Here is a 25,334-nt window from a genome sequence, read left to right on the forward strand (position 1 = left end):
ACTTGGCACAGTAGGGTTCTATCGTGAGTGTACACCACCTTTACTCAGAAGTGGTCTGGCCTGGATCTGGTGACACAATGACGCAGAAAGGGATCTAGTGGGTTACGGTGCCTGAAGCCCAAAGGCAGATGTGGTCATGGCTCAAAAGAGAAAAGGTTCCACCCCAGATGGGACTTGAACCCACAATCCCTGGCTTAGGAGGCCAGTGCCTTATCCATTAGGCCACTGGGGCTTGTGACTGTTGGTCCAATAGCCAATCCATTGCCATTGTTCGTGTGGCCGGTCTGTTGCAATTGTTGCAACGTACACACATACATGTGACCATGTATGTTTGTTCAGCCATGTAACCATGGTTGAATGAACGGTAGCCTCTTCTCTGTGGACAGGGCTCGAGAAGTGCGTGCCTCGCTATGGGCAATACCGCTGCCTGAGGGGGTTTGGGTCCCTCCGTCAGGAACCGCAGACACAGCAGCAGGTCCTATGGTAGGACGACTGGGTCAGACCGGGCGTCTCTGACCAATCAAGGAGATATACGGACCGGCCTGAGCACTCCTGCCGGCTGGAGTGGTCCTCCGCTGGGTACCCAGCACACAGGGGGACCAGCAGAAGAAAGAGAAAACAGTGTGCTCAGTGTAGTCAAAGACAGTAATATATAATACAGAAGATGATAGACTGGCCGTTCTTCATGTCAATCAACTGACTACACTGTGAGGATGAATGATGGATTTTTTTATTTTGATGGCCCATGATTCAATCGCGATGGATGTAATAGACAACCCATGTCTACATGAAAGGATTCTGTTTGCCTGAAACCTTATTTCATGATAAGGTTCCACCCCAGATGGGACTTGAACCCACAATCCCTGGCTTAGGAGGCCAGTGCCTTATCCATTATGCCACTGGGGCTGTCATTTACTCTCGGTTGAGACATCTTCATCCGTCCTGTATTAATGACTGGTTCTAAGCAATTTAAAGACAGACACTCGCAGACGACACTAAATTTCAACGCACCGCCAGTCAACAGTTGCTCTACTCTTTGTAAACCTCAGACGCAACATCCATGTTTTGTTTTCCATCCTGCCCGATAAAAAATTGATATTTTTGTTTATCTAGCTTTTTTTTTTTTTTTTACTTGGATTAAAGCAGGTGTCAGGCTAGTCATCTTAAAGTTTGCTAAATTACGCATCTGACACAAGGAAGAGTTTTTGAAAGTTTCTTTTTCAGCCTAGCTAGATCGAACTTAAATAGATTTTGTTAAAGCCTAGAAAAGACGTGGAAGATTCGATCAGACGTCGTTCTCTTCATATCAAAATTAACGCATTATGTAGAACATTTATCTCATTTGGAAAATGATGCTTCCTGGAAAGATTTATATAAGTCAGTTGAAAGTCAGAAAAACTTGTATATTTCGCAGACTAAGCCGAACACACATCGTTCAACGTGTCTAACAGCTAAAGAGAAACAAATCTGTTTCAACATCAATGCTAATGTGAAAACCACCAAATGACCAAAAATGTTTGCTATGGGTATATTTTGTAGGACTGATTGCAAAAGTAATGTTTTTTGTGTTAGGCTTTACTAATAAGTTTTGATTGGTAAAGTTTGTGTATTAAATCAATAGACGGTAAAAGAGAACTAGACTAAGTGGCTCCTCCCCCTGGCATTCCAAACAGGAAGTACCCGCTGGCTCCAAGAAGCCAAAATCACATAGACTTCTATAGAGAAATAAACATTCTTGCACAATTACTTTTTTATTATATTTTTTCTGTTGTACAAGTTATTCAAGGTGTAAACTGACCATTAAAGTAGGCCATGTTGTGTCTAACATTCGAACAGATTGCGTGTAGCCCACTAGGCCTTCCAACAAGCTCAGTCCTGATTGGCAAGAGTGGTTGTCATAGAAACGTTCACTCAGACCAACTGGGACCAATTGTTGCTTACTGACGATGTCTGGTTCCAACATGGCGGTGTCAGTATCGCAAAAAAATGGCAAATGAGTTGGTTGGAGACAGTAGTAAACCAACCTTTACGTGACAAACCAAACAAGACTAGAACTGATTAAAGCAAGGAGGCATGGTCGAACGAAAAATGCATTTTTCACAGAATCCAAATCTGAACAGTTTTTTTTTTAGGTAGCACTGTTGCATTTCTGTTTCTGAGAGACACATGTCTCGAGTTCTTCATTTGGTCCTAGTTTTTTACTTTCTTGAAAGTAGATTTTGCGTTTTGGTGCATTTTTATTTTGATGGACTAAACTGACGACTAATATGTTTTCACCTTACCGAAAACAAACATTATTATTTGTATGTATAGTCCCGGAATGGGCAGCACCGGGCCTCGAGGGCCGGTGTGTATACATGATTTCCAGATATCTATTACCTGGATCAGGTGTGTCCAGCCAATTAGAACATACCAGAGCAGGGTATGTTGGAAAACATGCAGGAATGTGGCCCTCAAGGCCTGGAGTCGCCCTCGAGGGCAAGTGTTTGTCCACATGATTTCCAGATATTCAAGCCCTATTCCTGGTTCAGTGGTGTCCAACCAATTACGAAAACATGCAGGAAAGTGGCCCTGGAGGCCTGCAGTTGCCCAATACAGTAGTATTGTAAAGCAATGGATTACTTTGCATGAACAAGTCTGTAGTGAGTGGTAGTTCACTGAGAGTTGGAAACGGAAGCATTCACTAGAGTCTGTAGAGTTTTTGCTCCTCTCGAGTTAGCAATCATTCCTTTCGGTGTCATTTGCAGATTAAACGCCTTGACCAGCTTTCAGGCGACCCCTTGAATTCCAGAACTTATTTGGGTTGCGCGTTTAATTTGAATTCAGCACATTGACCTTGGTTTAATCTGGGTGCCATGGAAACCACAAGTCTTGACTCAGGAATGGGGTTCTCAGAGGGTTTCCATGAGAAAAGCAGCCAAAACGTTCCACTTGTTTTTTTTTAACAAAGTGCCTTTTGTTTTGAAGTTGTTTGGTGTTGTTGTTCTCAGAGCCTGAAAGAAGCATCCAGAACCAGGAGAAGTCCAGGTCTGTAGATTTTTACCAGCAGCCACAAAGCACAGCGGCCTTCAACCATCCCTCTGGAGCACAGCCAAAGCCCGACAGTCCTAAGACGGAAATCAAGAAGTGTTTTGTTCTTGTGGCGGGAATGACCTGCACCTCCTGCGTGGCGAACATTGAGAAGAACATCCTAAAACACCGAGGTGAGTTGGAGGGAACCATCGGTGAAGCCATTGAGGTGTGTTTGACGGTGCCCATTTGACCCCGCAGGGATCGTCTCAGTCCTGGTGTCGTTGATGGCCGGAAAGGCAGAGGTGAAGTACGACGCGGGAGTCCTGAGCGCTCCTGCTGTCGCTCAGCTCATCCAGGACTTAGGCTTCGGGGCCAAACTCATAGAGGACCACGCCGGAGAACACGGGAAGCTGGACCTCACAGTGAGCTGGATACCTCTGGACCTTTATGTAACAAAAAAAGCAGAACTGATGTTTGTTTGCACCTACAGATCACGGGGATGACGTGCGCATCATGCGTGCACAAAATCGAGTCAAAGCTCGTCGCAACTAAAGGGATCCTAGTGGCTTCGGTCGCCCTGGCAACCAGGAAGGCACACATCCAGTTTGACAGTGAGATTCTCGGCCCACGGGACATAATCCGGATTATCCAGGTGTCCGTAATCGAACTGACATCTCTTCGAGTGTTTAGACGTGGTGCCGTAACTTTGCTTCTCTTTGAAGAGTCTCGGATTTGAGGCGAGTTTGGAGAAAAAGGGCTTCAAAAACAACGTGGATCACACAGAAGAGATCAGACAGCAAGTATTCGTTTCACAATCTCCAAAAACTCCCACAGTTCTTTGCTCTGTGTAGCCTCACAGACGAGGCACTCGCCTCCAAAGAAAGGGATTAAAGTTCAGATTCTATTCATCAGATGGTTGACATTTTTATCAATTACCAATAAGGTAGTTTGTTAATCACCCCAAAAAGATAAATTTAAATAACTCATAATCAAATGAAAAAAAGGAGATGAGAACCCTTTATTGGGCATTAATAATTTTCATATCGAAAAAGGTTTTTTTGTGCTAAAACTTCAAAGGTTCATTCATCAAGCTTATTGATGTACAGTAGACACCAGTATCAAAGTCTGGTGGACATAGTACTTGATATGGGACAGGCTGTCTTGTAATTTAGTAGTAGTAATCATAATGAGTATTTTGCTAGTCCAAATGTTGGTTGCCATGGAAAATTTAGAAAATTATTTAAACTTAGAGGTGTGAAACAAAAGAAAATATTTTTATCAAGTGTAGACGTAAAAAAAGGGAATGGTTGCTGTGGCCTACGACATTTGTGAAGGAAGCTACCAAATGTCAAAAGGCTTAGCAGTCGATAGATTTAAGTGCTGTATCGGCGACATAAAAGTTATATGGTGGTACATACGTGAAAAGCAAGTCCTTGAAAGCCACAAATTTGCGTATGCATCTTGCAATAATCATGCAATATTGCGAAAGATTTATGGAATAGTTCACGTAAAGTCCTGACTGACATCTGCGCACGTGGGCAAATAATAAACGCAAGAATTACTTATGAATTATCATGTTTTGTGAAACACCGAAATTTCATACGTTGAAAGTGTGCACAATTTCTATGTGTATTCTACAATTATTAACTTACATGGCTTGGGATTTGGCTATAACTTTACCCCAGATGGAGTACCTGATTGTAGGCTTTGTTTATGGCCTAAAAGTGGAAAATGTTCACCCCAGATGGGACTTGAACCCACAATCCCTGGCTTAGGAGGCCAGTGCCTTATCCATTAGGCCACTGGGGCTTCATAATTGTGTGAACATGTTGAGTTTCTACTCTGCAGATGGAGGAATTCCTTCCTGTTCAGTCTAGTCTTTGGTCTTCCTGTCATGGGTCTAATGGTTTACATGATGGTGATGGACACCCTGCACCAGGAACACGGGGGTTCAATGCCTGAGGACCAAAACGTGGCGCCAGGTCTCTCCCTCCTAAACCTGATCTTTTTCCTGCTCTGTACACCGGTACAGGTGACCAGAAAACATTTATCTCCTGGTTTTTCCTTGAGTCCGTTGGACTCAGGTTCTCACAAAAGACATGGTTTCTGACCTTCTGCCTCTCTACCCTTTAGATTTTCGGTGGCCGTTACTTCTACATACAAGCGTATCGCTCCTTAAAACACCACACGGCCAACATGGACGTCCTGATAGTTTTGGCAACCACCATCGCCTACGTCTACTCCTGCTTGGTCCTTGTCATCGCCATGGTGGAACGAGCCAGCCAGAGCCCGGTTACATTTTTTGACACTCCCCCAATGCTCTTTGTCTTTATTTCTTTGGGACGGTGGCTGGAACATGTCGCAAAGGTAGAATCCCAACAACAATAAAAAAACCATTCACCCTCATCAGGTCGGCCATGTAAATCCAACCGGGAACTGTCTTGACTATTTTAGAGGAAGACCTCGGAAGCTTTGGCCAAATTAATGTCACTGCAAGCCACCGACGCTACAGTGGTCACTGTGGGACCGGACCACTCCATCATCAGGTGAGTCTCAGAACCCTGTAGAGAAACGCCAGCTTCCAACGGCTCACGCTTACTATATGTCTTAGTGAGGAGCAGGTGATGGTGGAGCTGGTGCAGCGGGGCGACGTGGTGAAGATTGTCCCAGGAGGAAAATTTCCCATCGACGGAAAGGTCATCGAGGGAAGCTCTATGGCTGACGAGTCCTTAATCACAGGTAACGACCGGTTTACTGATGCAGTAGAGGCCCATTTTTGTTGATTTTAGTCTTTGCGGTGAATTTGGGTTCCAGGTGAGCCGATGCCAGTCAGTAAGACGGTGGGCAGCCTGGTGATCGCCGGCTCCATCAACGCTCACGGTTCCCTCTTGGTGGAGGCCACGCACGTCGGTGCTGAAACCACTCTGTCTCAGATAGTGAAACTGGTGGAGGAGGCACAAACGTCGAAGGTGAGTGGCATCGCCGGAATCCCAGCTCTCAAAATCGTTTAAAGGCCGCGTCACACAGCGACTACGTGAGCATTTTTCACGATTGTAATTTTGGTCTTATGCGTGATAATTCATGAGTGTTTCTTGCGTTTGTCGATGAGCGCAGATGTCAGTCAAGCATTTCAGGCGACGGCTCTTTACGTAAATTCAGTTTTGGGTTGTTCAACATTTTTGGTCGGTTGAGAATTACACAGTTTACGTTGTTTATGTGTAATTATTACATAAATGTTACGCAATTGTGTGTGATTTTTGCCAGATGCATGCGCAAATTTGTGGCTGTCCATGACCGTTCCACGTATGTCTAACAGACTTTTCACGCATAAACCAGGGGTGTTTAATTTTTATATCACGTGAAAATTACTTAATTGGTACACAAATCAATAATGCACTGCAAATGGACAGTGCAGTTATCACGCATGGCTCATGCAGCATTGGCGTGTTGTGTGACGGGTATATAAATCGACAGATTTTTTTCCCTTGTCCCTTGTCTCAGCAAAGCTGACATGATGTGATTTCTGCTCAGTGCTCTGAATGTCAAACAAGAAATTCAACGCAGACCACGTTTGCGTGTTCTTTGCGTGGTTTGTTCGTACTTCGTTTTGGCTTAATTTATTCGTGAGACATCTGTGAAAATTTCATGTGAAGACTCCCTTTTTCCACTCATTTTCACGTCATCCGTGCAATAGGCGCAGAATATACGTAGTGGCTGTGTGACTCTGCCTTTAGAATGGTCTTTAAGGAATACTAAAAAACCCTTTGCTCTCCTTCAGGCCCCCATCCAACAGTTTGCTGACAGAATCAGTGGTTACTTTGTGCCCTTTATTGTTTTTGTCTCCCTGGCGACGCTGGTAGCCTGGTTGGTCATCGGGTTTGTCAACTTTACGATCGTGACGGAGAACTTCCCGGTACGTGTCATTTTTGATGTGCCGTATTTCCATTGGCCTTAGACTAGGTTGTGGGGTTAATTCCCCCGGATGATATCCTTGTTTTCCAATTTCCAACTCTTGAGTTCTGACAAACAAAACTAGTTGCTTTAAAGGCCTTGTGTTGGACTTCCCTGTTGTAGAAACATTTATAGCAGTGGTTTCTGTGAAACTGGTGGTTTCTAGATTTGATTCTATGTAAACAACCAGGTACAACTGCTCTGACGTAAACAGTTCATTCTACGCAGTGCAATCCCTTAACAATGTCCTGCCTCTGGTAGCCCAAATGCTCTGTATTAGTGGCACACAATCCGTGGGGGGAGGGGTTACTCAATGCAGTTGTTACATACAGTCAATGGGCCAAACTGCAGTCCGTCCCAGCCGCACACCTGGGATCCATCAGCAGGTGGTATTTGTATTTATTTATTTTTTAATTGACTGTGCAGGAAGCTTTATTTTGAAAAACTCCCGGATTCCGTCCACTACATCTGTCTATGATTTACTCTTAACTCCTGTCCAGTCGTTCTCCTTGGTCATGTGTCTTAAATACGTTTGTTACCTTCTTAAAGGGGCAGCTCCAACCACTAAATTGATCCAATCCAACCACATTTTTTTCTTCTTTTTTTTTTCTACTTGTCCTGTCCAGCAGATAAGCAAACAGCTGGAGGCCTCTTATGTTGGACATATTTTACTGTTAAAATCTTCTGACACACAAGGTGCATATTTGAATGAACCCATTTTGCAATTTAGGCCAAACTTTATTTAGATCCCAAAAGACAGGGAGAAAAAAAGCGGGGGTTAAGGAAATAGAAGGATATAATAGAGGGGAGGGGTAGAATCATAAAGAAAGAAGTTCCTAGAAGTTAAAAATTCATTACTGTCTGGTGTACATGTTGGTCTAAAAGGGGCGGGGCCTGTCCACACACACACTCATGTTACAAACAAACCTTCACCTTTACAAACATTAAATTAAGCTTACATACAAAAAACTAAAGTAAGCTAAAGCTAGCAAAGCGGCTGCTTCAACCCCTTAATTAAACTAAAGCTAGCTAAAGCGGCTGCTTCAACCCGTAAATTAAGCTAAAGCTAGCTAAAACGGCTGCTTAAACCCCTAAATTGAGATAGCCCGGCCAGGAAAGTAAAAAAGAAAAGAGGGAACAGGAGGGGAAAAAAACAACAAAACCTTATTTTTCACTAATAACATAGATCTATTGTTATTCCACAATGACGCTGCTTATAATGTTTTATACACTTTGATTCATGTTTTTTATTTTCAGAAAAATACAATGTTTATGACGGTTTTATGATTTTATTTAGTTGTTTTTATTTGCCACACCTTAAAAGTCAGACGAGACTGAAGTTGGGTTTCTGACTTTGAGCTTCCACTTTAAGAGTTTTGGGGAAAGTTAAGGGAAAATTTATATCTAAATTTATATGGGTCCACTATTGGACCAATGACCTATGGTACAGCCACACTAAGCAATGCTACCACACCTGAGCTAGTTTGACATATAGTCTTTGACTTGAATTGGTTGTCAATTTTTTGGTCAATGGTCAACGACCTAAAGGACATACATCCTTCCCAGGGTTACAACCAGAACATCTCCAAGGCGGAAGTTATCATTCGCTTCGCCTTCCAGGCGTCCATCACGGTTCTGTCCATCGCCTGCCCCTGCTCTTTGGGGCTGGCGACCCCGACGGCTGTGATGGTGGGCACGGGGGTCGGCGCTCAGAATGGGATTCTCATCAAAGGAGGCGAGCCGCTGGAGATGGCGCACAAGGCAAGGAACTCGCCCTGGAGCGTGTTTAGATGCAACTTTATGACCAATTTTGTCATTGGAGTTAGAAGTCATTGGGTCGGTAACCCTTTAGGGATGGTACTAAACATGAGTGAAGAATTTTAACCTTTAACACAGAAGGTCTTGCCATCAACAGCTAAATAACTCTTTGACATACTGTAACTCTTCGTCTTTGTTAATGTAAATACCTTAAATCCGCTGATTCTGAGGTGAAGAGCATACTTACGCTGATGGCACAAACACTTCACTACCATAAAATCTATCACGTATCTTTCCTTTACATCCTAATCAGTGTATCGATTTCAATTGTGTAAATATTTCTCTACCGTAAAGTGGAGCAAACTGCCTTTCTTGCGTCAGAAATAACCGATTTACGTTAATAGCGTAAACACTTGACAGTAAACACTCACTGACGCAAAGTCTCTCTTGTCCGCATCAGAATTGACTGCATCTTAGCTGCTTTTCTCACCAACAGAATTAGCTAATTTACGTTAATTGCGTAAACAATTCAGTACCGTTAGTTGCGTGAAATCTTTTGTTATTGTTAGCTATTTTTACATCTGTAAAGTGTGGCATATTAGCGCAAAGCTAATTTTTTCTGCACCAGAATCAGCATAGTTACGTTAATTGGATAAACAATTAAAGAGTTACGATCATTCAAAGAACTTTAACACTGGAGCTAAAGCTAACGAGTAAAATAAATATTTTTCACAAAATTAAAAGCAAAGACTTCCAGTTCTCTTTTCCTGTATCACATTTTCCCGTCTGCTGACGCCCCCTAGTGGCAGCTCATGAAACTGCTAGTTTACAGAAATAATATCTGATCTGCCTCTAAGGAGAGTGAAACCTGAGGAACGTCTTCTTCAGATCAACGTGGTGATGTTTGATAAGACTGGAACGATCACCAACGGCGTGCCGCAGGTGACCCGGGTTCTGGTGCTGTGGGAAACGGCCCGCATGCCTCTGAGGCAGATCCTGGCTGTTGTGGGAACGGCGGAGGCCAGCAGCGAGCACCCGCTGGGCGTGGCGGTCACCAAACACTGCAAAGACGTGAGCCCCCCCGCCTTTCTATGCCACCTGGCGAGCACGGACAGCGAGTGAAACCGGTGTGGGTTTCCGCAGGAGCTGGGCTCGGACGCGATGGGGTTCTGCCAGGACTTTCAGGCGGTGCCGGGATGTGGGATCAGCTGCCGGGTCTCCAATGTGGACCATCTGCTGCAGCAGCAGAGCTTCCTGCTGCCGGGAGCCACCACGGATGAAAGCAGCCTGCTGGCTGCCCAAGAGGCGCCCCCTACAGGTACAACTGCAGAGAAATCAGTACTTAGTAGACAGGTGCGGACATACCATTGGTCATAGATAAGCCTGGGACCCCCAAATCAGTAGGAGCTCCGAGCTGAACACTTCATTAAAATGTCTAAAGTAAATGTATCATTATTAAATTATTTAATTAAAAAGTTGCTCAATTGGCATAAAGTTGATCATGTGTTTGGTCCTCTTTTCCAAGTAAAAATAATGTTTACAAGAAAAACCAAAACATTTTTTTCATAAAAATGTGATTTCAGTTTTTAAATTCTTCTTAAAACACTTGGATTTTGACATTGTCTAAAACTGGACCAGTGAGGAAGTTATTTAATGTTTCACCCTGTTGGTAAGAATTACATCTGCCACAGAGGGCCCCACTGTTTTATTCACCCGGCTCCTAAAACTGCTCAACCCACTATTCATAGTAGACTCTTATTGTAAAAAGTTTAAATCTCACAGGTCCGCCTTTCTTTCTATTTTTTATGTTTTGCAACCAAAATGACATTTAAAACTCAGAAATGGCACCACTAGGGGGCAGTGAAAATACATTTAGGTTTGTTTTTGAACATAAAAGAAACTTTATTGTCTTTAATCAGAGAAAAACAAAAATGATGAATAAAATAACACCCAAATCATAAAAATATTGTTTTTTTTTAATAGCATCATCAGGTTACATTTTGTCAGCAAATTACAAAACACCTTAAGGTGAAATATATTGAACGACCAATTCTTAGATAAAAAATTAAGATTCCGTCAAAAGATTTTCCATTTAAAATCCTAATTTTGACAAATTTGGAAAATTAGTATTAAGATTCATTTATTTATTTACTCACAAATAGTAAATCCGTTGCCAAGTTTGGAAAAATCTTTGTTTTAGTACAGTATTAGTGTGTTATAAACACAAATCAAAGGTGTAAATCCTGAAAAGGAGAAATGTTTTCGTTTGTTGTCATAGTTTTGGTTTTCTCGCGCAGTGGGCGGAGCCTCCTACTCGGTCCTGATCGGTAACCGGGAGTGGATGAGGAGGAACGGCCTCCACATCAAGGCAGACGTGGATGCGGCCATGTCGAGCCACGAAACCAAAGGCCAGACGGCCGTGCTGGTGGCCATAGACGGTGAGAAGGTTACCGGTCCGTCGTCGTGGAAACGTGTCCTTTGTTTTAGTTTGGCATGCCATCCATGGATCCAACACTCATCCATCTTCCAAACCCGCATAATCTCTGTTGGGGGGGGGTCCGCAGGGTTGCTGGAGCCTATCCTGATGTGGAACAGCAGGGACAGGACGTCAGGTCATCTCAGAGACAGACATCCAGAAACTTTCACGTTCACAACTTAGGGACAATTTAGAACAAGCAATTAAGCTAAAAAGTTTTAAGACTGTGAGACAAAGCTGGAGAAAATCCAAACTCCACACAGAAAGGACCTAGATGGGATTCAAACCTTGCTGTTATGTGACCACTAGCCACTACTCCATCATGCAGCCCACTTTCTAAAGCTGGTATACCTGATGGTTATCTTATATCTTTCCCTATAGACAAGAAGGTCAGGGTTAGGGTTAGTCTTAGCAGTGACCAAGCAGTGATTGGTCTGAGGCAGTCACCGTTTCTATGCCAACCACTCTCACCAATCAGGAGTGACCTTGTTGGGGGGCCACACCCCTACCACTTGAAAACAGGCTACAAGCCATCTGCCAACAACAGGTTTGGGACATTGGGGACAGCAGTTTACGAACAGAACTACCAATAATAGTTAGTCTTTGGGTTCTTGGAGCCACGTCTGTTTGGAACGCCAGGGGGGAGGGGTTACTCAGTCCAGTTCACATATACAGTCAGAACCAGTTTATGTTGTCGCGCGCTTAGAGCCTTCCAAAACGTCTTTGGTTTGTTCGGATCCCTGTCTCTGCTGGAGTCTGAAAGTTCGTCAAACCATGTAGGACTGGGGCAGGTTGGGTCACTAGGTTGACTGTACGAAGGCGCGGCTTCCTCCAGGGGCCATTGTCGTTTAACCCCTTGTGCTATCCAAGGCATGTTAATGTGGGAGTTGGGTCATCTAGACCCCACTAGACGAATTACATGAAATCCTCTCCACCTTTATCCACCTTTGTCATGGTAGGGATAACACCTCAATGTAAGGGTGGGGTCATCTGGACCCCATAGGCTAGCACAAGGGATAAATGGCCCAAAGAAAGGCAAGTGAACTTTGTTTTCGTAACACACAGACGGCCTGCGTGAAGACCCAAACTATTCAGTTCCTGCTACGCCTCTTAGGTCAAAACATTTACTGCTAGGACGTTCTACCTACCCAATCCCTCCTGGAACACTGTGACGGTGTGATATCGTCAGCTGGTGGCTACACCCACACTGTTTATTTATGTCTTGCTAAACAATGTAAGACTGTTTTCTTTGGTTTAATGAAGAGCAATGCCCAGTAGGAGGGGCTTATGATTTAAAAGGAAGTGTCACAGGAAATGTAAAGAGAGAGTTGGAGGGTGTCATATGTTTATGGCCCTACGTGGAGCAGTTGTAGTGGTCAGGTTCTTGAATTAAAGAAAGAACACTCTCACCTTTCCCTGAGGGACCCAGGACAAACACACAACATGTCACGCATTTATTATGACAACATGTTGATAGCAGACGAAAACGAACGAGCACCTGTTCACCCACCTGTTCATTGTGTCATGTTCTCGTGTTTTAGCTAAAATGCGAATTGCTTGTTTGTTCTCGACAGGTGTTCTGTGTGCGATGATAGCCATCGCAGACACGGTGAAGCCAGAGTCGGCGCTGGCGGTGCACACACTCAACAGCATGGGTGTGGAGGTGGTCATGGTGACCGGGGATAACAGGTGTACCGCCAAAGCCATTGCAGCGCAGGTGAGACACTGATGGGAAAGGGGGGCGGGACGCTTTACAGGACCAGGTACAGGCACAGACACTGGATGGACGTGTGGCAAAAACGATGCCTACAGACGGATCCAAATAATGGCAAGTGGGCGGGACTAAGCGAAGCGTTGGTTCCACCCAACTGCCAATCAAAATTCCACGCCTCAAAAAATGTTTTAAAAAGGGTCGTCTAAAGTAAATATACTTTTTTAAACTAAACTCGCCTTCAATTACCCATCCAGCTTTCTAAACATGCGTCTATGACTGTACCTGGGCGTCCCGCCCCCTTTCCCATCAGTTTAATGTATTTAACTTCAAAAACTAAAACATGATCCTTTTTAAAACGTTTTATGTCATGGAACCATCCTGAACAAGTTAGTCTTCAGAGATATTTGCCCAAACATGGAGATATTTAAAATTTGGTCATTTTTTGGTGTTTTTGACTTGGGAGCCAATGGAGAAATGCTCTTTTCTTGACACCGGCCTCTATTGGTCATCACTGGAACTGCAAAATTCATTAAAAAAAACATTTTGTAAGATTTGGGCCACATTTTCGTACCTAAGGCAGTAGGTTTGGGTAAAAACGGTTCATGTGATTCCAGGTGGGCATAAGGAAGGTTTTTGCAGAGGTTTTGCCGTCGCACAAAGTGGCGAAAGTGCAGGAGCTGCAGGAGCGAGGCTTGAGAGTGGCCATGGTGGGAGACGGCATCAACGACTCGCCCGCCCTGGCCTGCGCCGACGTCGGCATCGCCATCGGAACCGGCACCGACGTGGCCATCGAGGCGGCCGACATCGTCCTGATCCGGGTGGGTAACGAACCGTGAAAAGGACGCGGCAAAGTCTTTGACGGTCTGAGCAGCCTGACTTTTCCTGCAGAACAACCTGCTGGACGTGGTGGCTAGCATCGAACTGTCCAAGAAGACGGTGCGCCGGATTCGGATCAACTTCGTCTTTGCCCTCATCTACAACCTTCTAGGGATTCCCATCGCTGCAGGTGAAACTAGATTTCCATCATAAAACATCTGACCGTTATATGTGCCAAAAATTTTCTCATGCTAAGCTAGCTTAATACCTTGATGAAGAAACTTTCAAAATGCAATCAACCAAACGTCTGTTGTTGGCACTGACATGTGGGCGGAGCAAGCCGTCTCAGAGGTTCTGTCCCGTCCTCAGGTGTCTTCATGCCCGTCGGGCTGGTGCTTCAACCGTGGATGGGCTCGGCGGCAATGGCCGCCTCGTCGGTCTCGGTGGTTCTGTCTTCTCTTCTGCTGAGGACGTGCGTTTATTTTCTTTTTTACAAATTTTTTTAATTCATCATTTCAATGAAGAAGAAGGGATTTTTTTTTTAAATTGTATCGGTTCTGTGTGGCAATTTTGTTAGAAAGCTTAAAGTAATGGGAATTATTTTTATAATTTTTTGTCGTGAAACACAATTGAATTAAGTAATTTGATGAAAACGTCTTAAAGACTCTGGTCTAGACCGGAGAGGTTACGGACTCGCCTTCTTGCAGGTATCGCAAAACCTCGGCGGAGTCGTACCAGTCCAGGAGTCACATGAGGAGGAGCCTGCGCTCCTCCCAGATCAGCGCGCATTTGGGTCTGGACGGCCGGCGGGAGCCCCCGTGGGAACAGGAACAGCCGGACCTCGAGGCCCCCAAACCAAACCGCCACCAAACCAAAGACAACCTGGAGGTGTTGTGACAGGAATGGGAACAAAACCGTCACAAAGCTGCTGTGCAGTTTTGGTTTGGTTTTCTTTCCGATTGATCCGTCCAAAGGAGTTTCCAGGTGACAACAAGTAAAAATAAAAATAAAAAACGTTTTTGCGTTTTTGATCCTTCCCGTTTGAACTCTGAATAAAAACCGAAGAGGGCAGAATTCCTGTTTTTTTTTGCATTAGTAGCCCTGTCAGGGGTAATTAATGGGGCACATTAATCAACGCGCCTCACACTAGCGATCCACCAAGAACAAGGTTATTCATTCCTGAAGACATGTATAGACTAAAGCCTCAGGAGTGTGACTCGTCTGCCATGTCCTTTTTATTTTTACAGTCATCAGACATTATTAATAGGATTCATTTGACATGTTCTGACAGGTCAGTTAAAGAGTCATTATTTTCAGGGAATAAGACTTTTATTGTGAAAAATGACCCTAAAGACCACTTTGGTGCTCTTTTACTTTCTAAACTTTAGGATTTCTTTTTTTATTTTATTTAGAAAAAGACCGTTTTTAATTTCTTTTTTAAAGGTAAATGTTAAATAATAGTTAAATAATAGTAGTATGGCCCGTAGGCACTACCTCTCCCCGCCGTTCCCTACACACCCCCTCACTCTGCCACCCCGGTCGGATTAATTCATTTTAAGAAACACACAATGGCTGCTTTCTATTGGTTTTATCTCCATAGCAACCATTTTAATTTTTTGGTCGTCTGAGGGTGACGAACAGGTCTACGTCATTTTTACAGGAATTGGCCTGTAAAATGAATTAAATTTTTGGATTTCCTTGGCAACAGAGGTTTTTCCGATTATTTCTGAATGAAACGTTTTTTGTTTTTTTTTAAGTTAACAAAGTAACTTATTACGCTAAACAAATAAACTGGCGTGTTGTCTGAAAAAAAAGTTTCTATGCTGTTATCTTTAGAAAAAAGATGTTTTGTTATTTTGAGACAAACAAATTCAATTTGTAGCTTGTTTCTTTATTTATCTAACGATTAATCGAAAGGAATTTCAGAGAAAATTTTACCTTTTTTTGATTCATGAAGATAATGACAGAGTAACTAAAAAGTTTTGTCTCAAGAACCAGAATAAGACCGTAACTATTTTTGTTTATATGGTGAAACCTTGAGAATTTTTGAAAATCTTTTTCTCAAATTAACAAAACTAACAATCGAGATAACCAAATAAAACAGTAAATTGTTTTCTTGAAAAAAATTGTCTTTAAGTCGATATTATTAGAAAAACATATTTTTGTTTTTCTCAAGTTAACCAAATAAAATTAATATTATTATTTTTGTATTTGTCAGAAGATATTTTTTTATTTGATTATTGTTGAATTAACAGCTATTGTCTTGAGAAAACAGAATAAGATCATAGCTTGTTTTCTTCAAAGATTAGTCATTAGGGCGAAACCTCAAAGAGTTCTAAAAATTTTACTAATTACCAAAAAACTTTTCATGGTAGCTTGTTTTCTTGAAAAAAAAGTCCTTATCTCTAGATAAAATATTTGTGTTTTCTTGTGCAAACCAAAATACAATTTTCAGCTTTTTGTTATTTTTCTTAATTTTTTAAATCCGACTATAAAGACCTAAAAAAAGTTTCCTTTATATCACAGATTAAGAACATCTTGTTTTCTTGGGAAAATAACAAAGTTGTAAATGCAAAAATTAGTTTAAATCTTCTCAACAGAAGAACTAATTTGGAATAAGGGAGGTCAATTTTTTCTCGAAAAAGCCAAATAAAAATATTTATAGTTTTGGAAGAAAAAAACAAATGTTTGTTTAGACGAGATAAAGATTCTGCTGAACATCTGCAAAGTTCTTTATAGATGACACCACCTTATTTCCACAACTACAGTAATTAGCATCCAATATTGATGATTGTGTGAAGCCATTTTGTTTTCTACTGATCTCAAAAAAAGGGAAAAAAATTCTCAAAATTAGGATTTGATTATTCGTTTAATTAGAAAACTAACTTTAATTTTTATTGATAATCTCTAGTAAAAAGGTGATTTATCTCTTGCTAACGAATTATTTTGTGGTCGAAAGAATACATCAGCTACCGTGGGCTAGTTTGACTTTCGTAGACTATGATTTTGTTTCGGAATAATTTTTGGAATATTTTTTTAACACATACTACAGTCTATTTAGGTGAAAACAAATGGAAAACAAAGTAAATACATATATTTATCTTTCATTTTTCAACTTAATTTGAACAAAAAACTGAACTTAAATTAGATTTTTTGTTTAATCCAACTAATATTTTAAATGAATTTTTATAAATAATATAATCATCCTTTTTATTATTATTGTTATTAATTTTTTTATAAATCTTAAGCTAAATATTTGTAATAAACCTTAAATTGTGTTTGGAACGGGTCAATTTTGACCCGAACACAATATAAGTGTTAAGACTTTCCGGGGTCAAATTCATAAAAAGTTTGTATTTTAGATAAATATATTCATAAATCCATCAGTTTTTGAAAGGAAAAAGGTTTTTAAGCTTCTTGAAAACTTTAGGAACATCGGCAGATTTTAAAAACCCCAAAACGTCTTCCTCTTTTATCTGACCTGCCCTCATCTTCCTTTTCCCTCACAGAAACACATTTCCAGTGATTTATTTTTCTGGTTTTCTGCTGCATCATTTCTCTTGGTTTCTCCCAGGACTGAATCAATCCTGTTTTCTCCTCTGCCTGAATCCAAACATTAAATTTAAAGACAAAAAATGTTTAAAAAAAAAAAAAAGAAAATAGCAGGGAAGTCTGTCTTTCATTTGTCTTTCAGGATGTCTCATTGCCATTCACTTCCTGTGCGGTTTGGGAAAACAAACTGTCACCACTACAGATTGTGTGATCAATGAACAGTCCAGAGGACCATTGCATTTGCATTCATCACGTTTGGGTTGTGTCTCTATTTGTGTGTTGTTGTGCGTCTGGCCGCTTGATCTATTGTCAATCTTGGAAGGAAAAATGCTTTCGAAGAAGCGTTTTTGTTTTTCAACCCGTGGGACCAGAAAGCCATGGATTTAAAAAAAAAAATAGAAATAAATACATATAATTATATAATATAATTAAAAGAAAGCCTGATAAGCACAGCTGTTCCGTTGACTCAGTATTGACTTTTTATGAAATAAAATATTCAAAATAAAGATAGAGATTATATGTATAACAAAAAATAAACACATTGTTTTAGCGCTTCCTTTAGCAATAGTGACAATGTGGCTAGCTAGCTAAAAGAAGAAATAATAGCAAATAACATCCTGATAGTCCAAAAACCTAAACTATTTCTAATGATTTATAATGATAACGATATACTACAGTATTTCATTATATCGGAGAGGCCGCCGGCAACACCTACCAAAACCGATGTTAAATTGTTTTTAGTGGTCACATTGTTTAAAAAAGAAAAGATCGCTAAACGCACAAGCTAATAGTAACAACAACACAAGCTGATGGTATAAAGCTCTTTGAAAGCTCAGGCATAATTTTTGTATTGTAATAAATATAGTTATTTATAATATTAGTTTTCTTTTTAATAAAATCAATGAAACTACAAGTTAAGGATGAACAAACTGAAAAGAAAAGCTAATGATAGAAAAGCTAAAAGCACAAGTTCGTGGTAAATATTCTCTATGCAGAAACAGATTTATCTTTGCAACCGCGCACAAAATTCTTTAGCTTGTAGCTTTTTCAGCTTTTGTTTTCCAGCGTGTAAAAAAGCTGCAGAATTGTATGTTTCATTGCTCGTTTGTTATATTTTTCTATCCTTTTTTACAAAATATTTGAATTAAACTGAAATGTTTTGGTTGAGTTAACCCTTGTGCTATCTTAGACAATAATAATGGATTAGATTTTTCTGCGCTTTTCCAGACGCTCAAAGTATTTACATTGTGTCCATTGTTCATTCACTCCTCATTCATACTTGGTGATGGTAAGCTTTGGTTGTAGCCACAGCTGAGGCGTGGCTGCCAGTTCACGCCTACAGCCCCTCTGACCATCACCGGGATCATTCATACACCAGTGGAGCCACACTGGAGGCAAGGAGGATGAAGTGTCTTGCCCAAGGACACAACGACAGTTGGCTGGAGGGAGTGGGGATCGAACCGCCGACCCTTCGATCTTTGGAAGACCCTTACATTGACGTGTTCTCTCTACCATGACAAAGGTGGATAAAGGTGGAAAGATTTCATGTAATCCATGGACACCAGTGAAGATCACAAATCATTGAAGAAAAAAGGTTCAGAGCACTGTCTAGTGGGTCTAGATCAGTGGTCCCCAACCACCGGGCCGCAGACCGGTACCGGGCCGCGGGAAATTTTGGCACCAAGACGCACAGAAAGAAAAAATAATTTCCATTTTATTGTTTTTTTCTCTCTAAAAAAAAAGGTTTTATTTTGAAAAGTGACCGGATTCTCTCTGTTACATCCGTCACACTTAACGCACGTCAAAGTCGCGACACCAAACAAACTTATTTTGAAGGGATGTTTAATCATTACCATAGCAACCAGAGTGTGTCGCATTGGGTTGGGGTAGAAACGATGTTTTTTCATGTGATGTTCTGTTGTTGGTGTGACGTTATGAGGACACTGCTAATACAGTTGCACAGGATTACACAGTGGATTTACGTTCATTATTATTATTGTTATTATTATTACTAAAGAGAAAATACCACCCCCGGTTCACGGTAAACGTGTGTCCCCCCCCCCCCCCCCCCCACCACCACCACCACCGGTCCGTGGTAAACGTGCCTTGCGTTGCACCGGTCCGCAGTGACAAAAGGTTGGGGACCACTGGTGTAGATGACCCAACTCCCAATGGTAAAGTGCCTAGATGACTCCACCCTTACATTGACGTGTTCTCCCTACCATGACAAAGGTGGAAAGATTTCATGTAATCCATGGACACCAGTGAAGATCACAAATCATTGAAGAAAAAAGGTTCAGCGCACTGTCTAGTGGGTCTAGATGACCCAACTCCCAATGTTAAAGTGCCTAGGATAGTACAAGGGTTAAGATTCTGCCCAGTTGAGAAGCTGTCTAGGACCTTTCTAGTGTCAGATGGAGAATTGACTGAGGTGTTACAGCAAATGATTCTAAACAACTCATTTTACTAAATCAACATAAACCAACTGATTCTAATGCAGAGAAAAGGAGCTACGCAGTTATACGCAACACTCTACATTAGCAAAGTGTTCACACAAGTAATGTAAGATTCTAACATGGTGAAAAGTATACATTGTGGAGACATTGTTTAAGCAATTAGCGTAATTCCAATGAATTCAAAAGCTGTAAAAGTAAGCTTTGTGCTGATATGCAGCACTTTGCAGCAGTAAAATCTACACGATTAACGTAGACCAACGAATTTTGACATGGAGGAAGTGGCTCTTCACCGATATGCTTTGGCTCACATTAGCTTTGTGTTGGTTCATGTTATGTTAGTAAAGCGTAAAGTTTTTAATCGGCTCAAAACATATTTTTTCTGCTTCCAAATCCAAAGAGTTATGGTAGGTTTTCCGATGTTTAAGGGTTAAGTCAGTTCGGATAAAAAATGTCATTTTTTGATAAAAGGCCCAATTTCCTTGCAAGTAATCGTCTTGTTCAGAAAAGCCTTGAAAGTCTTTGACAATTTTGTTGCACCTAATGCAGTTTTGAATTTCCACAGTGTGCGAGGTGCTCCAAAGCAATCATTTAGGAAAAGATAAAAGCCACCAGCTTTCAATGTTTTGAATTTCTACATTCCTCCCAAATCTTTAGCAACCACAGGTTAATTACTAAGTTTGAATTACATTCAGAAAATATAATGGTAGAAATGTGGAGATGCGACTCAACCTAGATTGCTTCCTGGAAAGGTAGCAAAAAAGAAAATGACCTCGGGGGAGAAAATTGCAAACTTCCGATGGTTTTTTTTGGTGGTTCTTTCTTCCATAAAGTGAACACAGATGTTGCAGCTTTGGCTTTAGAGAACACTGACACACAGAAGGCAGTAGACTCTCTGGAGAAAAGGTCAAGTGAAAGGCTGCTCATTTGCAGACAATGACATGGACTGCATTAACCTTCTGACAACAAAGCCACTGGAGAAATCTTCAGCATTGAAGTGGGAGAGGCCTCGGAGAGCCGCAGAAAACGCAGAAAATTGTCATTGAGCCAAAGTTAATTTTCAAAGTTGAAACTTGCTGGAGGTGACGTGAACATTTCGGTGCCTGTATGTAAATCCTGGATCCATGGGATCACACCAAAAACATCTCATGTAGCGATCACCCATTCTTGTAGAAACTTTGGCCACATTTTTACCTAAACACTCAAACAACACAGATGTTTGCAAGTGTGTCCCTTTGGGCTTTTGGACAGCGAATACATTCAAAAATCACATTCTAGCAGCACAGGACCAGGAAGAAGGTACACTTGTCACAGGTTGTCACTTCCCTGATCTCTTGTTGCTAGCACTCGTTTTCCTGTAAAAAAGTGAGAATGTAATACATGAATCCCTGGCTGGCTGAACCAAACAATGACATACGATATGAACATATTAGGAATGTGGGCGTGGTTAAGGAAAATCCTACGTTGCTAAGGAAATCTGTAAATTTACTTTTGACGATTCTTCTAAAAATCACACAAACCTGTTCATCACCCCCATCCGACCAAAAAATAAAATGGTTGCTATGGAGATTAAACCAGCAGAAAGGCCGTGTGACGGATTTTTAACCCTTGTGCCATCCTACTTTAACATTGGGAGTTGGGTCATCTAGACCCACTAGACAGTGCGCTGAACCTTTTTTCTTCAATGATTTGTGATCTTCACACCTTTCTTTTGGTAGGGAGACCACGTCAATGTAAGGGCGGGGGTCATAGGATAGCACAAAGGTTAAGAGGATGGCCCCCTGGACCATTCCTCTTCACGTTCCCTGTTCCTGACCATTTGGACATCTCCTCTCCATGATCCCTGTCCCAGAGGATGGGTGCCTGGACCATTCCTCTTCACATGTCTTGTCCCTGGGGAAAGTTGCCTTTGCACCAGAGGAAGACAATCTGGACCATTCCTCTTCATGTGTTCAGTCCATTAGGAAAGGACAGTCCTTTTCGTTTTTTCTACTCCCAAGCATGACCACCTCGATCACTCCTCTATGTGTTCCCTGTTCCTGAAGATGGACACCCAGGCCTCTTTTCTTTGCATGTCTTGTCCCTCGGGAATGTTGCCGGACCCACTCCTCTTCACGTGTCTTGTCCCTGAGAAAAGTCACCAGGACCTCTTCTTTAATTGTACTGATCATAAAACTTTTATTAGTAAGCGAACATTGAGGATGCAACTCAAATGTCAAAACTCAAACGTTACTGTCCAATCAGGGATGTCCCATAGTACCTACCTTTTCCAGTTTCCTGTTGTGTTTCGTTTTTCTAGACAAGTTTAACAGGAAATGACATCACCAAAAATCCAGCAACTGCATGAATGACCAGTAACAAGATTAATCCTTCGACCTTAACATCATTAGCACCGTCTTAACGCGGCTGAATGATACATACGGGCGAGGAACATAGTCCTTTGAGAATTATGCTGACACACCCAAAAACAGAAGTGGATCAATTTAAAATGCTCAGTCAGGTGTGACATCCTCTACGGCGGCTGCCTGTGGAGGTGACTTAGGTAAACTCTTTTTTTTTTTGTACTGTGGATGTGTTCTCATGAATGCATCATATTTTATTAAGCTTTGCTCCCTTCAGTCGCTTCAAAATAGATTCCCTTTAGACCCGGCCCGCGACTGCAGCCGCTGATAAGACGGGGACTCCAACTGCATTGTATAAACATTCATCACCTGACATTTCCTATTAACTGAAGGTCACTGTGAGCCCATGCCGACACCTGGTGACTGCGGGACCTTCAGGTATTCTGAGAATGCGCCCCGTTGGCTCGTGAGAAACAAAAGAACCCACCTCGAGCTTTGTTCTGTCGCGTTTAGAGCCGGAATCATAAATCAAGGCCAGTGCAGTAGATTACATTTAAATAGTGAAAAGCAGAATTCACATTCAACCTCTTTGTTCTGTTCTTTATTTTTTATTTCGGTTTTGGGGGTTTTGACACCTTTTTGACATAAACTGTTAAAAGTTTGTACCAACTGCTGAATATTAACTCAGGCAGACCTTATAAAGTTTGATTTAACATAAAAACGGATGAAATTGCACATTCCTCTGTTAACCCTTGTGCTATCTTAGATGACCCCCCCCCTTACATTGACGTGTTCTTCCTACAATGACAAAGGTGGATAAAGGTGGAAAGATTTCATGTAATCCATGGACACCAGTGAAGATCACAAATCATTGAAGAAAAAAAGGTTCAGAGCACTGTCTAGTGGGTCTAGATGACCCAACTCCCAATGTTAAAGTAGGATGGCACAAGGGTTACAAATCCGTCACACGGCCTTTCCGCTGGTTTAATCTCCATAGCAACCATTTTATTTTTTGGTCGGATGGGGGTGATGAACAGGTCTGTGTGATTTTTAGAAGAATCGTCAAAAGTAAATTTACAGATTTCCTTAGCAACGGAGGATTTTCCTTAACCACGCCCACATTCCTAATATGTTCATATTGTATGTCATTGTTTGGTTCAGCCAGCCAGGGATTCATGTATTACATTCTCACTTTTTACAGGAAACGAGTGCTAGCAACAAGAGATCAGGGAAGTGACAACTTTACGAGCTCGCTATGCATTAAAAATTGACAACATTTTAAAGGCAACATTTTTTCCCCCCAAACAGCTTTCCAATGATTCTCTAGGAGTTAGGAAGCAATAGATCAAAATCCACAGAAGGTGCTAAAGGTGACTTTTATCTACATAGCAACCATTAGATTTTTTGGTCGCCTGGGGATGACGAAAACGGTCTATGTAATTTTTTAGAAATTCATCAAAAGTAAATTTTCAGATTTCCTTGGCAACGGAGGTTATTCGTTTACTACGTTCACATTCCTAATATATTCATATTGTATGTTATATTAGTTCATTCAGCTTGAGTCAGGGATTCATGTTTTCATTTATGCAAAATGTTCAAATTGAAAATGTGCTAGCGACATGAGATATGCCACTTTCGCTAACTAAAAATCTTAAAATCAACATATTTCCCAAAATTTTCTTGAGGTCAAAGGTCAAAATGGTTTAATTGTAGTTGTAGACTTAAAAAAGTGGTGCGTGAGTTAAATTTTGTAAAAATCGCTCAAACACAAGTTTTCTTTTCCAATATGGTGCAAATATTTTTTTGTAATTTCAGCAACAGGAGATTTTTGGAACCAGCCTCACTACACGTGTTGTCCTGCCTAGTTACCACGAAATGACCACAATGGCCACAAAATGTCCGCCAAGCAGTGGGTCCTGTAGTCATCCCATAATAATTTTAAAATACAAGTTCCAAAATTTCAATGGTTTCAAAACACCCTTTGGATATATTGAGTTGGATTCACAAATTCCTAATTTGATGAAATCCGAATAATTTTTTTTATTTTCTCTATAAACTTTGACTTTTAACAATTTAAATTTGTCTTGATAAAATTGTTAATTCTTACATTAAAAACTAACAAAAAAAATTCCAGAAATAAATATAAAAAAAATACTTTTAAGGTGAATTTATTCATGAATAGGATGGATTTCTGTGGAAAAAATTTTAAATATCGAAAAAATAATTTTTTTATAGTGTTTAGTGTATAGTGTAATATTTTCGTTTTTTACCAGTGACAATTTGCAACACTACAAAGTGAACACATAATTGATTACCTTCGAGTTTTCAGTTTAAAATGACAAAAAAATCAAACTTTTTTATTTACATAAAATTGAGGGATTTTCAAAAGAAAGTTCAATGCGCATGACGAGATGTGCAAGAAGAAAACTGCCCTCCACTGACGACATTTATTCCTCTGAACTCGGTGACCTCGGATCTCTCGGACCAATTAATTCTGATCTCTAAATGATGATGTCGCCGCCGCCCTGGGGATTTGTGAGTAATGTGGAGATAATGAGCGTGATAGGAGAGGGCAAGGTTAGCGCCGTGCGTCTTATTGTTACGTGAAGGAGACTGACAGGTGTGTAGACATTTTCAGGAGGGTTTCAATATTTTATGCTAAAAAATGTCTTGTTGTAAAGCGAGCAGATCGTTTTTTGGATTAATGATCTCCATTGTTCATTAGACAAACTATTTTTAGGATTTAGACACTTTTCTCCGCCCGGATCTGAACGGTCGGAGATGTACGGCTTCCATATCCGGAGGAATAAATAACCCGGCGAGGAGCTGATTGAGCTCAGAACGTAAAAAGACCGTGGAGATAGTGAATAGTAAAGGAGAGAAACTTTTCCTCACATCATTCATCACTGCACTGATCATTTCACAGAGGAACGGAGAGAAAGAAATGACAGAAGCCAGACTTTTAATTGATTGATTTTGATTTGATTTAGATATTAAAAGTGACGTTTTCGTCATTTTACTCACCATTAAAGGAGACTTTGGGTTTTGTTCCTTCTGGGATGTTGGAGGGACAAGAAAATCAATAATCCATAAAGATTTCCAGCATAGAAAAAAAAAGTATCCTGATTTTTTTTTACTTTAAATAAAAGTACTATTTTATTCTTAAAAGAAATGTGTGTGTGTGTGTGTGTGTGTATATATGTATATCTATATATATATACATATATATATAGTCGCAGGATCGATTAAGTGGTGGAATC

The 25,334-nt window shown here is 41.1% G+C and overlaps 1 protein-coding gene and 3 non-coding genes across 4 annotated transcripts in view; 1 reads left to right on the forward strand and 3 right to left on the reverse strand.

The window, feature by feature from the left end:
• atp7b (ATPase copper transporting beta) overlaps positions 1-14,801 on the forward strand; it is a 30,673-nt gene extending 15,872 nt beyond the window's left edge. Inside the window, exons 3-21 of the mRNA XM_004066382.5 lie at positions 2,991-3,203; positions 3,271-3,434; positions 3,503-3,664; positions 3,735-3,808; positions 4,861-5,044; positions 5,146-5,379; positions 5,467-5,558; positions 5,624-5,751; positions 5,827-5,981; positions 6,791-6,925; positions 8,530-8,724; positions 9,610-9,792; positions 9,865-10,039; positions 11,019-11,159; positions 12,772-12,914; positions 13,526-13,729; positions 13,800-13,917; positions 14,097-14,199; positions 14,435-14,801. Coding sequence (XP_004066430.1) covers positions 2,991-3,203; positions 3,271-3,434; positions 3,503-3,664; positions 3,735-3,808; positions 4,861-5,044; positions 5,146-5,379; positions 5,467-5,558; positions 5,624-5,751; positions 5,827-5,981; positions 6,791-6,925; positions 8,530-8,724; positions 9,610-9,792; positions 9,865-10,039; positions 11,019-11,159; positions 12,772-12,914; positions 13,526-13,729; positions 13,800-13,917; positions 14,097-14,199; positions 14,435-14,624 — 2,993 coding nt within the window. The 3' untranslated portion in view covers positions 14,625-14,801. The remainder of the gene's footprint in view (positions 1-2,990; positions 3,204-3,270; positions 3,435-3,502; positions 3,665-3,734; positions 3,809-4,860; positions 5,045-5,145; positions 5,380-5,466; positions 5,559-5,623; positions 5,752-5,826; positions 5,982-6,790; positions 6,926-8,529; positions 8,725-9,609; positions 9,793-9,864; positions 10,040-11,018; positions 11,160-12,771; positions 12,915-13,525; positions 13,730-13,799; positions 13,918-14,096; positions 14,200-14,434) is intronic.
• On the reverse strand, positions 160-232 carry trnar-ccu (transfer RNA arginine (anticodon CCU)). The gene has a single exon. It is a non-coding gene; the product is annotated as a tRNA-Arg (tRNA).
• Positions 834-906, reverse strand: trnar-ccu (transfer RNA arginine (anticodon CCU)). Its single transcript has one exon. It is a non-coding gene; the product is annotated as a tRNA-Arg (tRNA).
• Positions 4,749-4,821, reverse strand: trnar-ccu (transfer RNA arginine (anticodon CCU)). The gene has a single exon. It is a non-coding gene; the product is annotated as a tRNA-Arg (tRNA).
• Positions 14,802-25,334: the final 10,533 nt, after the last annotated feature.

Source organism: Oryzias latipes, chromosome 2, assembly GCF_053564925.1.
Source record: "Oryzias latipes strain Hd-rR chromosome 2, Olatipes_Hd-rR_3.1".
Lineage (NCBI taxonomy): Eukaryota > Metazoa > Chordata > Actinopteri > Beloniformes > Adrianichthyidae > Oryzias > Oryzias latipes.